General features: G+C 42.5%; 1 protein-coding gene across 1 annotated transcript in view; it reads left to right on the top strand.

The window, feature by feature from the left end:
* Positions 1-7677, top strand: part of LOC149990255 (A-kinase anchor protein 4-like) — an 86903-nt gene extending 79226 nt beyond the window's left edge. The window contains exons 3-6 of the mRNA XM_090265509.1: positions 780-830; positions 1357-1458; positions 4635-6770; positions 7406-7677. Coding sequence (XP_090121635.1) covers positions 780-830; positions 1357-1458; positions 4635-6770; positions 7406-7561 — 2445 coding nt within the window. The 3' untranslated portion in view covers positions 7562-7677. The remainder of the gene's footprint in view (positions 1-779; positions 831-1356; positions 1459-4634; positions 6771-7405) is intronic.
* The last annotated feature ends 10236 nt before the right edge of the window (positions 7678-17913 follow it).

Genomic DNA, 17913 nt, shown 5'->3' with positions numbered 1-17913 from the left:
TCCTACTAAACAACAAAAAAGTACATATATTAAACACAGAAATGTTTATCCATGTATCACTTAAAGTTTTCTATAACATCAGTAGCAAAAACACCACTTTTGGGGAACGCTACGGTAGTTGAAAGTGCTCTAACTGAAAGCCAGGGAATTGGTTTCTTTTTTTTTTTTTTAATGTTTATTTATTTATTTATTTATAATTTTATTTTTTGGTTATTCAATTACAGTTGTCCCATTTCCCCCCATTGCTCCTCCCTCCCAGCCCATCCCTTCTCCCACAGTTATATCCCTCCTCGTTGTCAATGTCCATGAGTCATTCATATACATTCCTTGACTAGACCCTTCCCTTACTTATCCCCCTTCTCCCGCTCCCCCCTCCCCCCTACTGACTACTATTCTAGTCTTTGCCTATTTAGTTCGTTTGTTTGTGTTGCTCTTTAGTTTCCTGAATTGAGTTCTAATGTAAGTTTCAGCTTTGAGTTTGCGTCAGTTGGGCAAGGCACCTTTCTTCTTACTTTTTTCAGTAAATGTAGGTATTGTAATTTGGGCATCTCTGACAGGTAGGTATTCTTATCTAGGAAATACAATAATGATAAGATTCTCTCTGCCTAATAGCATTTATTGAGTACTTACTATGTACAGGTACTCTGCTGAAAGCTTTGTATTCACTCTCAATCAATCCTCACAAGAACCCCTATGCGGTAGGTGCTTTATCGTCTCAAAGAGAAACCGCAGTCTTTTCTCTAGAATTTTCCTCAATACGCTGTCCTAATTTGGTGCAGATATGCTTTGTCGATGTGTCCACCCTGAAAGTGGAAGATAAAGGTTCCAAGGTGAGTATTCTCTGCTCCCCTCAGAGTTGGAATGAGTGAGAAACTGCTGAAAGAGTTATCAGTGGCAGCATAATAAAAGGGAAAGTCTGTGCCAGAGGGTGGAAGGATGGAGGAGATTCAGGTGGGCAGCCATCATTTTTGAAAACCCCAAACCCCCGGTTGAGAATATACTGTCACTCTTGATGCCAAATCTCATTCTAGAAGGAACTTAATTTGCTGGTAGGCCTGAAAGAATTACAGCATGGAAGGTAGCATGTCAGAGCAGTGAGAAAACTGTCCAAAAGTTTGACGATTCATGAAATATGATTCCTAAGATTTATGGATTTGTGAATGCCTCTGGAGGGGTAGTAATTTGTGAGGAGAACAATATCTCATTCTTCAAACATTAGCTAGCATCACAAGCCTACTTATCCTTCTCCATTGAAAGGAAAAGATAAGAGATATGACATACAGGTTTTGGAGAGGGCAGCTTGGAGAAGTCTCAAAAAGCAGTTATTCATAAGAATCTCACCACTTCATCCCATAGGATGCTGGTGGTTCCTGTTCCGGAGGTGACCTAACGCAACACCATCTGAAAGAGAAAGAAATTATTATAATCAAGGCTACTGAGAGGCAAAACCAGTCTAAGGTATGCTTAGCTTCCGAGTCCACCCTTTCTAATTCCCAGAGTCCAGTGCTGACACCGAAGACTCTGGTTCACAAAAGGTAAGAGAAATATTTCCAAACAAGGCCCTACATTTGGCTACTATGATATTCCAGAGTTCACAGGCCTAAGTTCAAAGTCAGGTAAGTTTAATGTCCAGGTATCTAACAATGGCACTAATCACAGAGGTTCAGAATGCCCTTCCCTGATTGCAGGTCCCTACTCCAAACAGAATCTTGCTACCCTTATCCTAACAAAGATGTGGAATGAAAGCATGATCTTTTTCAGTGCTTTCTGTTGTCTTCTAATGGGCTTGTGTGCTCCACATTGCCCAGTGTCCAAAAAAAAAAAATAATAAAAATAAAAAAAGAACAAACATATATGGAACAGAGAGAATCCACAATGACCAAGAACTGTAGTGGCTTGTTCCCCAAACCTGTTGCCTAAGAGATTACAGACTGTTAGGTAGCGTAAAGTTAGAAGCAATTCGATTTGGATACCACTGTCACATGCAAGTCCTTTTGTTTTTCTGTAACTACCTAAATTATATCTGTTGGGCTCCTGGCCCATGACAAGTCACCTTCACAGTCCTACAAACCTGGAGTAGTTGATATTGAAATAGGATATTTGGTTTTATCTCAAAGGAGTCAATTTTTTTTTTTTTGTTCTGCATCTCTATGCCTTTCTTATAACCAGGAACAACATTTCTGGCCTCAGACACATTTGGAGTGATGAGAGTGGCTCCTAAGGAAGAAAAAAAGTTTAAAAATATTCTTCAAAGAGTTTTGGGTTTAGTTGGAAGGAGGACTCCATTTTGAAGTCTTAAGAAAGGGATAAATTATACCTAATGTTTATTCTTAAAAGTGCAGCACATATTTCCTACACATAATGCAGGTGTCCTTGATTGTAACCTAAACCCATTTTCAAAATGTTGAACTTATCATGACCTCAAACTTCTAGGGATTCAGTAGAAAGTAAGGAGATGAAGCAATGGAAGGGGTAAAGAGGACGATGGTACTTAGCAAGGAGTGGAAGACATGTATAATACATATACACATATCTAGACATGAGTATATGCACATAATTTACACTGACACACAGCAATATATACAAAATAATTTATACGAGCAGTGACACACACATCCCTGGCTACGTGTCTACATATGACACTGGTGAACACACACAAGCATTGAAACAACACATGTGTGTGTATATTCATAAACAATGACTCACCTACACAAAGGTATAGAGTCAGCTGCATTGACATACCCACATGTGACACATCAACATCTATATATGCATCCATGCACACTATGCATAAACATGCACACTACACATAAACATACACACATGAGCCTCGATCAAAACACAGTGACTGTACAAATTCAGGTGATAGGCATGCACTCTTACACAGGGTGGGGCAAAAGTAGGTTTACAGTTATGAGTATGTGAAACGGTTTATTCTTGAATTATTACTTATTATTTTCCATACATACAACTGCAAACCTACTTTTCGCCCCACTCTGTAAATATACCTCATGTTGATACGCACACATACAAACTTAAGCAAAGTGACACTAACAACATTTGAATGCACTGATACATACCTTGACACAAATACAATGACATCCCCACTCACGTATTCACACAAGTACTCAAATACCCAGGGTGTGTGCAACACTGACACACATTCTCAATCATTCACGTAGCATATAAATATAACATAAACTGATACCCAATTTATTGACATACACAGTCATTATATTAGCACCGATCCACATTGAACATAAACATTTATTGATGTATTATCTATTATCTATTAATTACTATATATGTTAACATGTGAATTTATTCTTTTTTTATTCTTTTTTTTTAAATAAATAAAAGATTAATTAGTTATTTTAACAATAGGAAATAACAATCCCTCCATCTCAGACATTAAGACCCTTTATAATCTTATAAAGGACAATGGGCGAAGGTCTCAAGCTCCTCTAGCTGCTTCAAGCTGGACATGGTTGTCGTTCGTCCTACCTACCCTTGGTCCAGACATCCCTAATAAGAGTGGGGGTGTGGAGGGGAGGGTTGCCTTCCCACATGGGGAAGGATCGTGCAGACTCCAGGTCAGTTGGCTGTCCCCAGACAACGGCGTGCTTGGTTTAACAGGCTGGCATCCTTGTTGTATTCTGGGGGCAACAGATTTGGCAAAAGGGTTTAAAGACATCTTCAATCCATAACCACTAGATGACAAAAGGCAGGGATTAATTTTTCAATGTTCCACATTAGGGAAAAGAAACGGGCTTCTTTGGAGGAAGGTGTGCCAGGCGCATCTCACCTGTCCAAAACCCTTTTGCCCATTCTACTTAGTTTGGGCTGAGGGAAATAGTTTAGCTTTCCCCATTCTTAGACCTCTGGGCCCTTTCGGTCCAAGCCATTAGGATAGAACAGAGAAACCAGTTTTAAAGTGAAGCCTACAAACCACCCCATTCTTCACCAACCCAGCCACTTAGTTCAGCCAAACCGTTGAGTCTCAGGAGGCCGCGCTGCAGACAGGATTAATACACATATAGGTATAGCTCCATGATACATTCTATTAGATTTGTATTATAAACAAACATGCAGATCACTCAAATAGACACTTGTCATTTACATATTCAGACACACTGACATACACATTCATTTTTACATTCACACAGTGTACAAAATGTACACGCTATCATGCACACGTTGGCCCGTACAGGAAACATATAAAATCGGTATTGATGTCAACACATTGTTACACAGGCTTACACACAGGCAGGCATACATGTGCACTGACATGTGCACACGGACACACACGCTAACAACACAGACTGAACATTCTCACATCTACTGAGATGTCCCCACTTATGAATTGCTATACTGTTATTCACACACACACACACATGACAGACACATTGATACATTTTTGACACATGTTGAGATAAGCACACGTGCTCATGTGAAATTGACACGCTACCACTTGTGCTCAAAGGGATATAATTATGTATTATGTTTCCATGCAAATCCTAAACGGTAAACCCCTAATGTATGCAGTTTAGAAAGATATGTCTTCTAAATAAAATAAGGGGGGAAAGTAGCCTCCCCAAACTCTTAGGTGTTCTTTTTTTTTTTTTTTTTTTTAGATGGACGGATCTATATGCCTTTTCACACAAGCTCCCTCTGATCCTATAACTGTTGTAAATTGGCTTCTAAATGATATCCAGAAGTATGCCTTGGGTTTCGAACATGCACTAAGTCCCTCAGCCTCTAGCTGCAAACATAAAATAGGAGATGAAGATGAACATCACAAATTACCCTCTGCAAACTGCTACAGCATCTATGATGATAAACTGAATATTGATTACATGGCCAATAGACCTCAAAGCCCACATGTAGACATGACTGCAGCCAAGAATACCAACAAAAATCAGAGTCCTTCCACCTCTCCAGCAAAATCTTCTAGCACTAACAGGGCAGTAATCTCTCCTGAGGGAGAATGTCCCATGGATGACCTTTCCTTCACCATCATCCGGCTATCTAATCTGGTAATGGAGATGCCTTGTAATGAAATCAAGAAGTTGGAAAATGGAAGCAAATGCTTTCGTCATTCAATCTATCCACCCTCTGGGAACAAAGGGAAAAACACTCCCCGCAGCGCTGTGAGCAAGATCGTTTCTGACATGGCCCATGATGCTGAGGAAATATCCTATGTGGAAAGGCGGGGCACTGGAGAAGAGGGCAGGGAAGGTGGCAGGAAAAAGTTTATGTATAGTGAATTATCCAACAAGAACAAGGGGGTAGACAAAGAGATGTGCCAACAAGAGAGCAAAGATTTTTCACACTCTATCAGTAAAGGACTCACGGTTTATGCAAATCAGGTGGCATCTGACCTGATGGTCTCCATTTTGAAGACCTTGAAAGTGCATGCTCCTGGGAAGCCAATTCCCGCTTGTGTGGTCCTGAAGAGGGTGTTGTTAAAACACACCCAGGAAGTTGTCTCTGATTTGATTGATTCCTGCTTGAAGAACCTGCATAATATCACTGCGGCCCTGATGACTGACTGCGACTTTATCTCAGCTGTCAAGAAGAGTCTGTTCAACCACGGAAAACAAAATGCTACACATATAATGGAGGCCATGCTGAAGCGCCTGGCTACTGTTCTGCTTGGAGAGAAGGAGTCTAAATCACAGCCTCTGTTGTACGCATCCTTGAAGGCCGGCTCCCACAGTCCCAAATACGATAACCAAAGTCAAAACCAAAATCTTGAATTCTCCACCATGAAAACTGAATTGAAGGGGAAGGACAAATGCAAAATAAAACCAGAGGAGTGCAAGTCATTGATTAGCGCTGAAAAAGTTGGTGAACACATCCTCAAGGAGAGCCTGTCCATGTGGAACCAAAAACAACGAAACCAAGGCGAGATGGCTGGCAAAGCATGCGTGAGTAAGGAAGAAAAAAGAGAGAAGATCAGCCCTTCCACAGAGTCACTGGCGAAGGACTTGACTGTCTCTGCCCCTATGCTGATTCAGTACCACCTGACCCAGCAGGCCGAGGCCAAAGATGCACTTGAAGATGACTATCCTGGTTCCACCATAGGCCATAGGACTCAGAGTGCCCAATTTGAAAAGAATGCAAGTGACCAAAGTGCCAAGGCACTTTCAGTGAAACATCTAGAATCTTGTGGAGCTCCTGGGCCATCTACCTCTGTAAAGGAGACTCAACAACAGGCGGAGTGCCAAAAGTCCGATATGTCAAACATCATTCTATCACTGATTCAGAAACTGCTCAGTGAGACCTCCTTCAACAGTGAAGAGCAATCTGAAGGGGAGAGCAAGCCTTCTGAGCCCAGGCCAAACAAAGCAACTTCAATGTCCAAGAGAGGGGAAAAACAATTCCAGGAGAATTTAGACCTTGATTTTGCCAGCGGGATGATGCAAATGAACTGGCAATTCATCAATCAACTGGTAGAACCTGTGAGGAAGCTGTGCCTTATCATGGCTAGGTATCACAACAACAGGGAAGCCCTGGCCGAATTGGAAGAACAAGCAGCCTTGGTACACAACCCAAGTTTCCAAGTTGGTGGCCCCAGATGCAGTCACAGTAGTGCAATGTCACAGAACTATCGAGAGTTTTCTGGGCCGGAAGTCATCATCAATAATTGGTGCTCAACAAGTAGCTTGCAGAAACAGCTCCAGGCTGTCCTGCAGTGGATTGCAGCCTCCCAATTTAAGGTGCCTGTGCTCTGTTTCGTGAGAGATGATGATGGACAACTGGAGAAGGTAAGCAATGGCAAAGCACAAGAAGAAAGATGGTTAGACTGGGCAGGGGAAGGGAGGCAAAACTGTACTTAGGGCTCACGAGCAGTCCAAATTTTTCTCAAGTATGCTCTTTACTATGTGCTTTATGAATTACTTTATCCTCATAAAAAGACACAAAAGCAATGAACCATTAATTGAGGCTGTAGCACCTTGGGGTCTGCACATTTCAGCCAAGAGGAGGCGAGAAAGATTAGCTTTTTTTTTTTTTTTTTAAATTCAGTGACCCTTTAAACAAACTACTTGGTAAAATATGTTTTAGGAAGGTGGGGGAGATGGCCACCCCTAACCTTGACCTAGCAATCAGCACAGACTAACCAAAAGACCCAGGCCTTGGAGAGAAGTATTTAGTAAAGACAACTGATTCCAGGTTTTGTTTTTTGATGCTCAAAATGAAGTTATGTTTTTCATTTTGATCTATGACATTAGAGGAGGGTCAAGGAAAAAGGAGAGGGAAGGCAGTCCTGGATCAGCGAAAGCTTTTACTCTAATCTTAGTCATGGGCGGAAAGGTGGGTGAGGGGGGTAGTTCACTTTATCCACCTGAGACCTTTCTTCAAAAGTATCACATGACTCAAGCTATCTCTGCTCCCTCCACAGCTTCCAGAAGTTTCAGCTAAGGCAGCAGAGAAGGGGTACAGTGTTGGAGATCTCCTTCGAGAAGTAATGAGGTTTGCCAAGGAACGACAACTGGATGAAGCCATGGACAACATGGCTAGAAAACAACTTCTGGACTGGCTGCTCACTAACTTGTAAACTAACAGTCCCTTCAACAACTCTGTAGCTAGTCACCCCATCCCCACAGCAGCATTCCATGCCATCTGGGCGCCCCTTCATTAGGCAAGTTGAACAACACACTACACGACTGTCTTTCCCAATACGTCTGAGCAGTTGGACTATGCAAGTACAAGGTGTTAAATAAGCTAGGCAACAACATGAATTAAAAAATTTAAAAAAAAAAGTCGTTGTGTTCTTTTTTTAAAATATACGTTCTATTGTTAACTTTTTTATTATTATTTAGATTTTATTTATTTATTTATTTCCAGAGTGAGGGGAGCGGAGGGAGAAAGAGAGGGAAACATCAATGTGTGGTTGCCTCTCACGAGCTCCCAACTGGGACCTTGACCTGCAACCCAGGCATGTGCCCTGACTGGGAATTGAACCAGCGACACATGGCTCGCAGGCCGATGCTCAATCCACTGAGCCACAGCAGCCAGGGCTAGAAAAAAAAAGTCGTGTTTCTTAATCAGATATATCTGAGGCAAAAGAGGGGAGTGGGTCTAAATCCAAGGATTAGTGATACAGTGTTGGGCTTGGGTCTATATCTGACCTTAGGTAATTTTCTGAGCACCCAAGACATAAAGATATAACTCATGTCCAAATCTCTAAGTAATATGGTTTGTCCATTATGATCCAGAGGTTTGCCACCTGTGGACCCCCTGTTTCTGCCACATTACACATATAACTTGATAATCTCCCCTCTAATCCCGAGGGTACGGTTTTCTCGGTCTTTGTCAGGAATTTGCAGATGGACTACTGTGCTGCAGGAGCTCAGCTCCAGGCAGGTTAACTTTGGATTAAGTGAGACCAAAAAGTGACAGTGGAGTGTTTGAGAGGGAATTCATTCCAAGTTTATTTATTTATTTTTAAGTATATTTTATTAATTATATTGTTACAATAGCTCCAATTTTCCCCCTTTGCTCCCCTCTACCCAGCAGCACCCCTCCCCCAGCAACCCCCCCAACCCAGTCCATGCCAATGGGTCGTACATACAAGTTCTGGCTTCATCCTTTCCTATATTGTTCTTTTTTAAAATTAATTAATTAATCAATTAACTAATTATTCTAACAATAAAAAATAACAATCCCCCCTCTCAGACTTAAGACCCTTTATAATCTTATAAAGGACAATGGGTGACGGTCTGGAGCTCCTCTAGCTGCTTCTGGACATGGCCGTCGGCCTACCTACCCTTGGGTCCAGACATCGCTAATAAGAATGGGGGTGTGGAGGGGAGGGTGGTCTTTTCACATGGGGAAGGGTCTTGCAGACTCCAGGTCCGTTGGTTGTCCCCGGACAATGGCGTGCTTGGTTTAACGGGCTGGCATCCTTGTTGTATTCTCGGGACAACAGTTTTGGCAACAGGGTTAAAAGACATCATTCAATCCATAACCACTAGATGACAAAAGGCAGGTATTAATTTTTCAATGTCCCACATTAGAGGAACAAAAGGGTTTCTTTGGAGGAAGGTGCCAAGTTGATTTTTTTAATTAAGTATATTTTATTGATTATGCTGTTACAGTTGTCCCAATTTCTTTTCTCTTTGCTCCCCTCCACCCAGTATCCTTCTTCCTTCCAGCAGTCCCACCCCCCTTAGTTCATGTCCATTGGTTGTGCATACCAGTTCTTCAGCTTCACCCTTTCCTATATTATTCTTAATGTCCCCCTGCCTATTTTGTACCTACTAATTATGCTCCTTAATCCCTGCACTACTTCTCCTCCTTCCCCTTCCCAGCCGATAACCCTCCAAATGATCCCTATGCCTATGATTCTGTTCCTATTCTGGTTGCCTGTTTACTTTTATTGGTTTGTTTTTATTTTTTAGGTTCTGTTGTTGATAGTTGTGACTTTGTTGTCATTTTAATGTTCATAGTTTTGACCCTCTTTCTCTTAAATAAGTGCCTTTAACGTTTCATATAATAAGGGCTTGGTGATGATGAACTCCTTTAACTTCACATTGTCTGGGGAGCACTTTATCTGCCCTTCCATTCTAAATGATAGCTTTCCTGGATAGAGTAATCTTGGTTGTAAATCCTTGTTTTTCATCACTTTGAATACTTCTTACCAGTCCCTTCTTGCCTGCAAAGTTTCTTTTGAGAAATCAGCTGATAGTCTTACAGGCACCCCTTTGTAGGTAACTCTGCTTTTCTCTTGCTGCTTTGAAGATTCTCTATCTTTGACCTTGGGCATTTTAATCGTGATGTGTCTTGGTGTGGTCCTCTTTGGGTCTAGTTTGTTTGGGACTCTGTGCTTCCTGGACGTGTATGTCTCTTCCCTTTGCCAAAGTTGGCATTATTTATTTATTTATTTATTTATTTATTTATTTTTACATAAGGTTCAATTTCTTGCTCTTCCTCTTCTCTTTCTGGCACTCCTATGATTCAGATGACGGCACGTTTCAAGTTGTCCCAGAGGTTCCTAAGCCTGTCCTCATTCTTTTTTTTCAATTCTTGTTTCCTCCTTCTACAATGGTTGACTGTTTATTTCTTCCTTATGTCCCAAGTCATTGATTTGAACCCAGACTTCCTTCCCTTTACTATTGGTTTTGTGTGGATTGTCCTTGGTTTCACTTAACTTAGCCTTCACTTGTTCCCTTCTGCATTTGCCACACTCCAGCATATCTGTCACATCTGTGAGCATCTTTATCACCAGTGGTTTGAACTCTCAGTCTGTTAGGTTGCCTATCTCCTCATCGCTTAGTTCTTCCACTGGAACCTTGATCCGTTCTCTCTTTTGGGCCATACTTCTCTGTCTCATTAACTTGAGAGGCTTCTGTGTTTGCCTCTGTGTTAGTAGAGCTGTCACAACTGCTACATTGTGAGGGGCAGAGCCTTAGGTCTTCGTTAGTATAGGGCGACCCATTTTGCCACGTTGTGGTGCCATATGAGGGAGAGGAGTCTGAGAGGGAACAAAGCTGCTTGCTCAACCCTCGCCCCTTTTCCAGGCACTTCTCCCACTTCCTGTGTGGAACTGGCTGTCTCTAGCTATTTCTCTGGCTGTGGTTCCCAGAATGGGTGGGTTTGTGGCATTCTAGGACTCTGAGGGCCTCTAAACAAAGGAACTCTGCTGAGAGACCAGCAGCTTCTACCCATGCCCCAACCCCCACTGGCTTTCAGTCACGAGCAATGGGTTTTATTTTCCCTGGTGCTGGAACTGTGAGCTGCACTGTCTGGTCTGGTGCTGAGAGCTCTCCCCAGGTGTTCCTCCCTACTTTTTTTAAAGGTGTGACTGCGTTTTCCACTGGTCTGCCACTGCCGATGCCACAGCTGCCACTGCCACCTCACTGCTTCCTCTCTGCCCCGGCTCCATCCCTCCTGCCTCTCTGGATGAGTTTTTCTTCTTTAAATCTGTGTTTGTTGAACTTCCATGCAGCTCGACTTTCTGGAACTTCTGGGTGTCTCCAGTTTTGAGGTAGTTGTATTCCTTTTCAGTTGTGGAAGGAGATGCAGCGTGTCTACCTATGTCTCCATTTTGGCCAGAAGTCCCAAGTTTATTCTTGTGGCAGCAGGTGAGACAGGAACAAAGGATCCACGCTCTCCATGGTAAGCCGGTGGCAATTCTGCTTGGCGTCTCTGTGCTGACACTGCATGCCAAGGCATTTGCCACCTCAGCAAAGGGTGTATGCCCAGTCCATGTACACATTGCTACAGACTGACCCTAAGGGTGATTTTAAAAATAGGTTTTAGTGGTACTAACAAGGGTAGGTCTTGCTCGTCCGGTAGGCTGCATGCTAAAGAGATATCTTGAGATAACACAATAGCAGGTATCAGGTCCCTCCCTGGTTTTGTATACCACACCTTTACTCCCCTCCCCAGGGTAGTTTCTGTTGGGTCTGAATAACTACTACAGTGCAGTTTGTAGGACCAAATCCCTTATTCTCGCTGTGAACCCTTCTTCATCCAGGCCATGAGTTTTCAAATTACAGTATAAATAGCATCCTTCAGTCCCAGTTCTCCTAATAGCTGCTGTAACCCAGTATACAACTGCCACCTGCTGGACGTAGATGGAAGATCTCCTGGGTTCGGCCACGTAATGCGATCAGCTGCCTTGATCCAATCTAACAGGGAATGATTGCCTGGAGTCTCGTGTGCATTCTGCAGCTGCTGCCTCAGCACTGGGTGCGTGGGGTTGGATACAAGCTTACCCATTCCCTGGCCAGGAAGTAAAATGCCACCCGCCCCTACATCCCATAATCTTAGCAACCAAGCCGCCAAAGATTCTGACGCCTTTTGCCAGAAGCAGCTCCCCAAATCCACCAGCTCTGCTTGCAAGTACGGATGCACTGTGGAGTGCTCTGTGACTGGCAGAGGGGGCTGGCTTGACCCTCAGTCATTCAAGGACACTTAGTCTTAATCTTCTGCATTACCACCACCGCCACCCCAGGCATGGCTGAAATGGGTGAGGTCTAGCCCTCCCCAACATCCTCCTCCTCATCCTCATCCTCCGAGGAGTCTATGACCTGTACCTCTGATCCTGTCACAAAACCAGTCCTGATCCAGGCCCTCAGGGTGGCCACTTCCACCTCTAATAGCTCCCATGTTTTCTCCCAGGCAGCCCTCAATTCCTGCTCCTGAGACAGGTCCTCTTTCAACTCTCGGACCTGGGCTTCCAATTCAAGCAACTCCCTGAATGCTTTATGCAGAACAGAGAAATAGCCAGCCTACAGCACCAGCCCCTACCCAGGCACTTTTCTTCCCTAGAGAGCCCCCTATCTTCAGCAGAGCCTCTTCTCTCACCTCAGGAGTCACTTCTACCCTCTCCCAATCTTGCAGGGGCACCGAAGCCTCCAACACGGTCACCACCATGAACCACATATCCATGCAGGCCAACCCGATAGCCCACCCTGAGTGGCCGTGCCCCGTGGCTGACCCCTGCTCCATAGCTTTCGTTTGTGGCAAGTCCTGCTGACTGTACCAAGTGCCGCAGGAGCTCAGCTCCAGGCAGGTTAACTTTGGATTCAGTGAGACTGCAAAATGACAGTGGGGCATTGCAGAAGGAATTCACACCAACTTTATTCTCGTGGCGGCAGGCAAGACAGTAACAAATTATCCATACTGCCTGGACAACAGGGACTCATATATATAAGAAATTAAACAGAAGTAGCACAGGGACTTCTACCAACAAGAACTGTGAGATAGTGTGGCACCTGCATACTAAGGCACTCTTTTATGTAAGGATAAGCTGGAGAAATACATGGATGTTGAGGCAGGGTTCTTGACTACAGTCATCATGACAGGACAGCTAGCTTAGACAAAAAAAAATTGATAGGTATATTACTCAAGGACATTGTGACCACTTGCCACATGCACGCGCGCGCTCGCGCACGCCCCCCCCCCCCCCACACACACACACACTCCATATCAACTGCATGTGGCTATTTAGTACTTACTATTTAGCCATGGCTATTTAGTATTTACTGACTGAACTACAATGTGTTCTGATCCTCCCCCCTGTGTGAATAAAGTTTCCTTATAAGTCATTTCCTTCAATTGATGAGATTTCCTTGTCTTCTACCAGTCTGAAAGGAAATTTTTCTGAGAATAAACTACAGAATGGTAAATTCCTCATAGCCATGCTATGCGAATTCCATTGAGACTAGCACTAAGTTCCTAGATTTGTTGTATGCTTCTCAGAAGTCAATTATAATGCTAGAATTCATTGCAGATCAGATGAGATCAAGATAGTGGTTTCGACCCTGTGGTCCTCTACTAGCTAGTTTGCTGTGGCATACCTTAGCACCTTTGAGGTGCGAGTGGCTTTGTAGAACAAGCACAAGATGTGGCATCCTTCTGAATTCAAAAGTCAAAGCTTTTGCCTCTTACTAGCTACGTGGCCTTACAGAGTCACCTAGACTGTAAGCCTGTTTATTCACGTGTAAAATGTAGCCAGAAATTACCCTCACTGTTTAAGCTGGAGGAATGGATGTGATGCTTTGCACAAGGTGAATCTTATAAATGTGGCTATGTGAAGGAAGCTGTATGTCTCAAAGCCCATCCTAACACATTTGCAAGTGTTCTTGATATATTTTAAAATAAAAACAAAATTCTCTGACAATGTAACCTAGAGAGACACTTTACGGGGTGAGGGGTGGGGGATAAGAGGCATGGAGGCAAACTTTACCTTCACAGTGCCTGGACCTGTCAGAAGGAAAGGCAGGCCCCTTTAAAGCAGAACCTTTAAAGCTCCGCAACTCAAATGAAAGCTAGTCAAATCTTTTGCAGTCCCATCCCACCCCATGAAGAGCTTTGGAGTTGAGCCACTACAGATCCTTGTCTCTGTCCTTAGGAAAATCCTTAATAAACAAGTTACAGGGCCAGGGCTGCATTTCTGATGACTCAGATCTCCCTGAGCATAACTGGGGCCCATAGTAGTTTACTTCCTTGATTAACTTGGCTCTTGACTTGCTCCTGATTTTTATTATGAGGCAGCCTTAGGGATTCCTGGGACTGTGGAGATACAGCACAGGAAGTTATATGTGCTGTTAAGTGGAAGGCATTGGGGTAAGATTCTCCTTGAGGGCTTTTTTACTTCTGATATTTCAGGATTATAAGAGTTTCTTTTCCATATTTTCTCAGGGAAACCTGTGTAGATGAGGTAAGATCAGGGTGAGGAAACTTGATTTTTGCCAGAACTAATTGACAAACTCCAAGAGAGAAAAGAATGCTTTGGGCCTCAAAGGGCCCTGGCAAGTGTCTGGAACAGCTCTGCAGTCTTGAGGTTTATCCCTGGAGGGTGGGACCCTGGCCTTTCACCTCTATAAATTGAGAAGTGCTCCCCGGCACCATATTAGCAATGCGGCCTTCCTCAGTGCCAACAGTTGGAAATGGGCAAAGATTTCTGCTGAGCCGCGAACCCAACGTGTAAAAAGGGAAGACAGGAGAAGAAGGAGGGGAAAATCACGATTATCTCCTGATAGGTGGTGTAATTAATTGGTTTGCTATCTCTGACAGTTTTAGTCTATCTGAGCATCAGGCATCCATTGTAAAAGGAAGTTGTGAGCATAACTCATCTAGAAGGTTACTGCAGGTCTAGGGCTGTGTTGAGGTGAAGTGTTAGAAGCACTTGCTTCAGGGTCACATTTTAAGGGGGTACCAGAAAACTCAGTAATCAAGATAAATAATATTTCAATGTACTATTTTTATTTTAATATGCTTTCAGTTTTTTAATTTTTAATTTTATTGTTGTTCAACTACAGTTGTCCTAATCCTTTTCCCATTGCTCTCCCCTGCCCCGCCCACCCCCACTCCCACATTCATAGTCAGTTCTTACCTTTTGCTCATGACCATGGGTCCTTTATACTTGTTCCTTGACTCGACCCTTCCCTTTCTTTCCCCCATTACTCCCCTTCCCCTTCCCCTTCCCCTTTGGTCGCTGTCAGTCTGCTCTTTGTTTATATATCACTGGCTCTATTTTGCTCATTTGTCTGTTTTATTCATTAGGTTCCTGTATTAGGTGAGATCGTATAGTATTTGCCTTTCACCGCTAGCTGATTTCATTAAGCATAATATTCTCCAGGTCCACTCATGCTCTTGTGAAGGGCGAGAGTTCCTTCTTTCGTTCTGCTGTGTAGTATTGCACTGTGTAAATGCATCACAGTTTTTGATCCACTCACTTATTGATGGGCACTTAGGCTGTTTCCAGCCCTTAGCTAATGTAAATAACACTGCTATGAACATTGAGGTACATAGGTTCTTTTGAATTGGTGTTTCAGGGTTCTTAGGGTATAATCCCAGCGGTGGAATCAATGTGTAAAAAGGCAGTTCCATTTTTAGTTTTTTGAGGAAATTCCATACTGTGTAATGTTTTTTTAAGTCAAAATTAATAGCAGTCAGAGAAAGACAAGTACCATATGATTTCACTCATATGTGGAATCTAATGAACAAAATAAACAAACAAAACAGGTAGAGAACAGACTGACAACTGTCACAAGGGAGGGAGGTTGAGAGGCTGTGTGGAAAAGGTGAAGAAATTAAGCCAAAAAAGAAAAAGGAAAAAAAAACCCACCTCATAGACATAGACAACAGTATGGTGATTACCAAAGGGAAAAGGAATTGGGGGAGGCAGAGGATAAAGGGGAGAAAAATGGTGATGGAAGGGTGAGAAACGCTCACAATAAATCACTGGTACACAGGACTTGAGCAGCAAAGCGAGGCATTTATTCGTGAGTCTGCGGAGCTGGGCGCACCACCAGCCAGGAGCATGTGCGCGCAAAGTAGACAAAGTAAACTGGTTTTATACTAAGGCGATGAGCTCTCCTCCCCTCTCCTTCTCCCCGGTTTCTCCACTACTGGTTAATCCGGGTTCACAATCTATTCTAATGTGATTAACTACTTAACTCAGGGTGTGATTAACTAAGGGTAATCTAGTTATAGGTCTATGTCCAACTTACTGTACTTGCCAAGTTATCTAGCTACATCTTCCCATTTCTCTGTGTTTGGTGACAACAGTCTTTCTCCTTTTGAGCCCAGAGATATGTGTGAGGAGCTGCAGAATGTCGTTCCCTCGCCCCTTTTCCATGATTCATCTGTTAATTTTCTCCTGCTGGTTTGAGAGTCACTGGCTTGCTTCTTTATCCCTAACAGAAGGAGATATGACTAGGGGTGGTGAACACACAATACAATATACAGAAGGCTTATTATAGAACTGTACGCCTGAAACCTATAGATTGTAATTTTATTAACCAATGTCACCCCAACAAATTCAATAAAAAATTAATGCAAAAAATTCCTTGATTGTGATACAGAAGATACAGTAACAGTGCCATGCCAAACCATAATGGAACTTGAGGCAAAAGCAAAAATGGGTAGGCATTATATTGCCAAGGCAGTACTTAGAGAACGTCTTGTCCTAAAAACGTGTATCAGTACAAAAGAAGCCAATGCATTGGCTCCTGCTTAAAGAACGTAGGGAACAAATCAAACAAGTTTAGGAAAGGGGAAATAAAACTTGGAGCAAGGAAAAAGCAGAGAAATCAAAGTTTCACTGAAACCTTACAAATATCAGGGAGAAGGAGAAGGATGTCTGTAGTGTTTCCTCTCTTGCTTAACATAGGAGTACATCTTCCCAACAAAGCTCATATTGCATTAATTCTGCTTGAAAACAGGGACAACACAAAATCGACCTTTCAAAATTCTGCTTTAAAATAGTTCTAATACGGAAAAAAGACAAATAAAAATGCTACTTTTGCAAATGATATATATTTGTACATCCATGAAAATCACGTCCCCTAATACCAGAAGTAATAAGTGAACTTTGCAGAAGTATAAGATAGAAAATACTAGTGAGGTGTAAGAATTTGCCATCAACTAAAACAGTTCCAGATTCTTTCTCCCCAGCGACTCAGAAACATGTAAAAGGTTGAGCACTACCCCTGCACTAAAGTCTTTGTGCTGTCAGAACATGAAAAACATCTAAAAATTGATTGTGTTTCTATATCCTAGAGCCACCCAGTCAGAGAAAGACAATGACAATATTAAACACTGGCATATTAAGGAAGGCAAGAAATGGCATTTACAGAGCACTTACTGAGTGCCAGACACTACTAAGTGCTATAATTCTTCCTAAAACCTTGTGACGTGGTTTGTTATTAGCCATTTTTACCGATGAGAAACTAGAGGCTTAGGTTTAAAAGACTTTTGCAAGGTCATGTGATCAGTAAGTGGGAGAGTTGGTATTCAAATCCAAGTTTGCTTCTCTATGTTTCTTTCCATTCTTCTCACACTGTTTTCCTATTCATTCAGAACCCGTGTTTATTAAAAAAACAAAGCCATAAAACATGAACGAGGAAAATAGAGGAAAGCTGATAAATACAGAAACAGCCTATGCTTCTATATAACTAAATAAAACAAAACAATATTCTCTAATTCAACACATAGGTCTCATACAATGCCAGTGTAAATCTTTATGGGATATCACTCCTCCCACAAAATATTTATTAATTACAAAGGGAAAAGGAGTAACTACAATAGATAAACCCCATCAGTCACATTTTAATTAGGTGATCAAGGTTAACATTGCCAGTAAAGACATTGACACCACCTACCTCCAGACATGATGTCAAGAGAAGGGCACATTACCTCTACGGCATTTTTGCAAAAAAAAAAAAAAAAAAAAAAAAAAAGCATGACTCCGGCGTAATCATGAAAATGATTCGGTAAACTCAAATCGAGGGACATTATACAAAATACCTCACAATAATTGACTGCAAAGATTCACAAGGGAATGTTTTAGGGTTATGGAAATGTCATCTATGCACCTTGATAATAACAGAGGGGGGTGGTTAGTGCAGGTTTATGTGTACATTTCTCAAGGCTCAGCAAACTATACACTTG

Source organism: Furipterus horrens, unplaced genomic scaffold, assembly GCF_987537825.1.
Source record: "Furipterus horrens unplaced genomic scaffold, mFurHor1.1.pri manual_scaffold_20, whole genome shotgun sequence".
In the NCBI taxonomy this organism is placed as follows: Eukaryota; Metazoa; Chordata; class Mammalia; order Chiroptera; family Furipteridae; genus Furipterus; species Furipterus horrens.
Note: the sequence above shows the minus strand (reverse complement) of the source record. Positions and strands in the feature narration are given on the sequence as shown.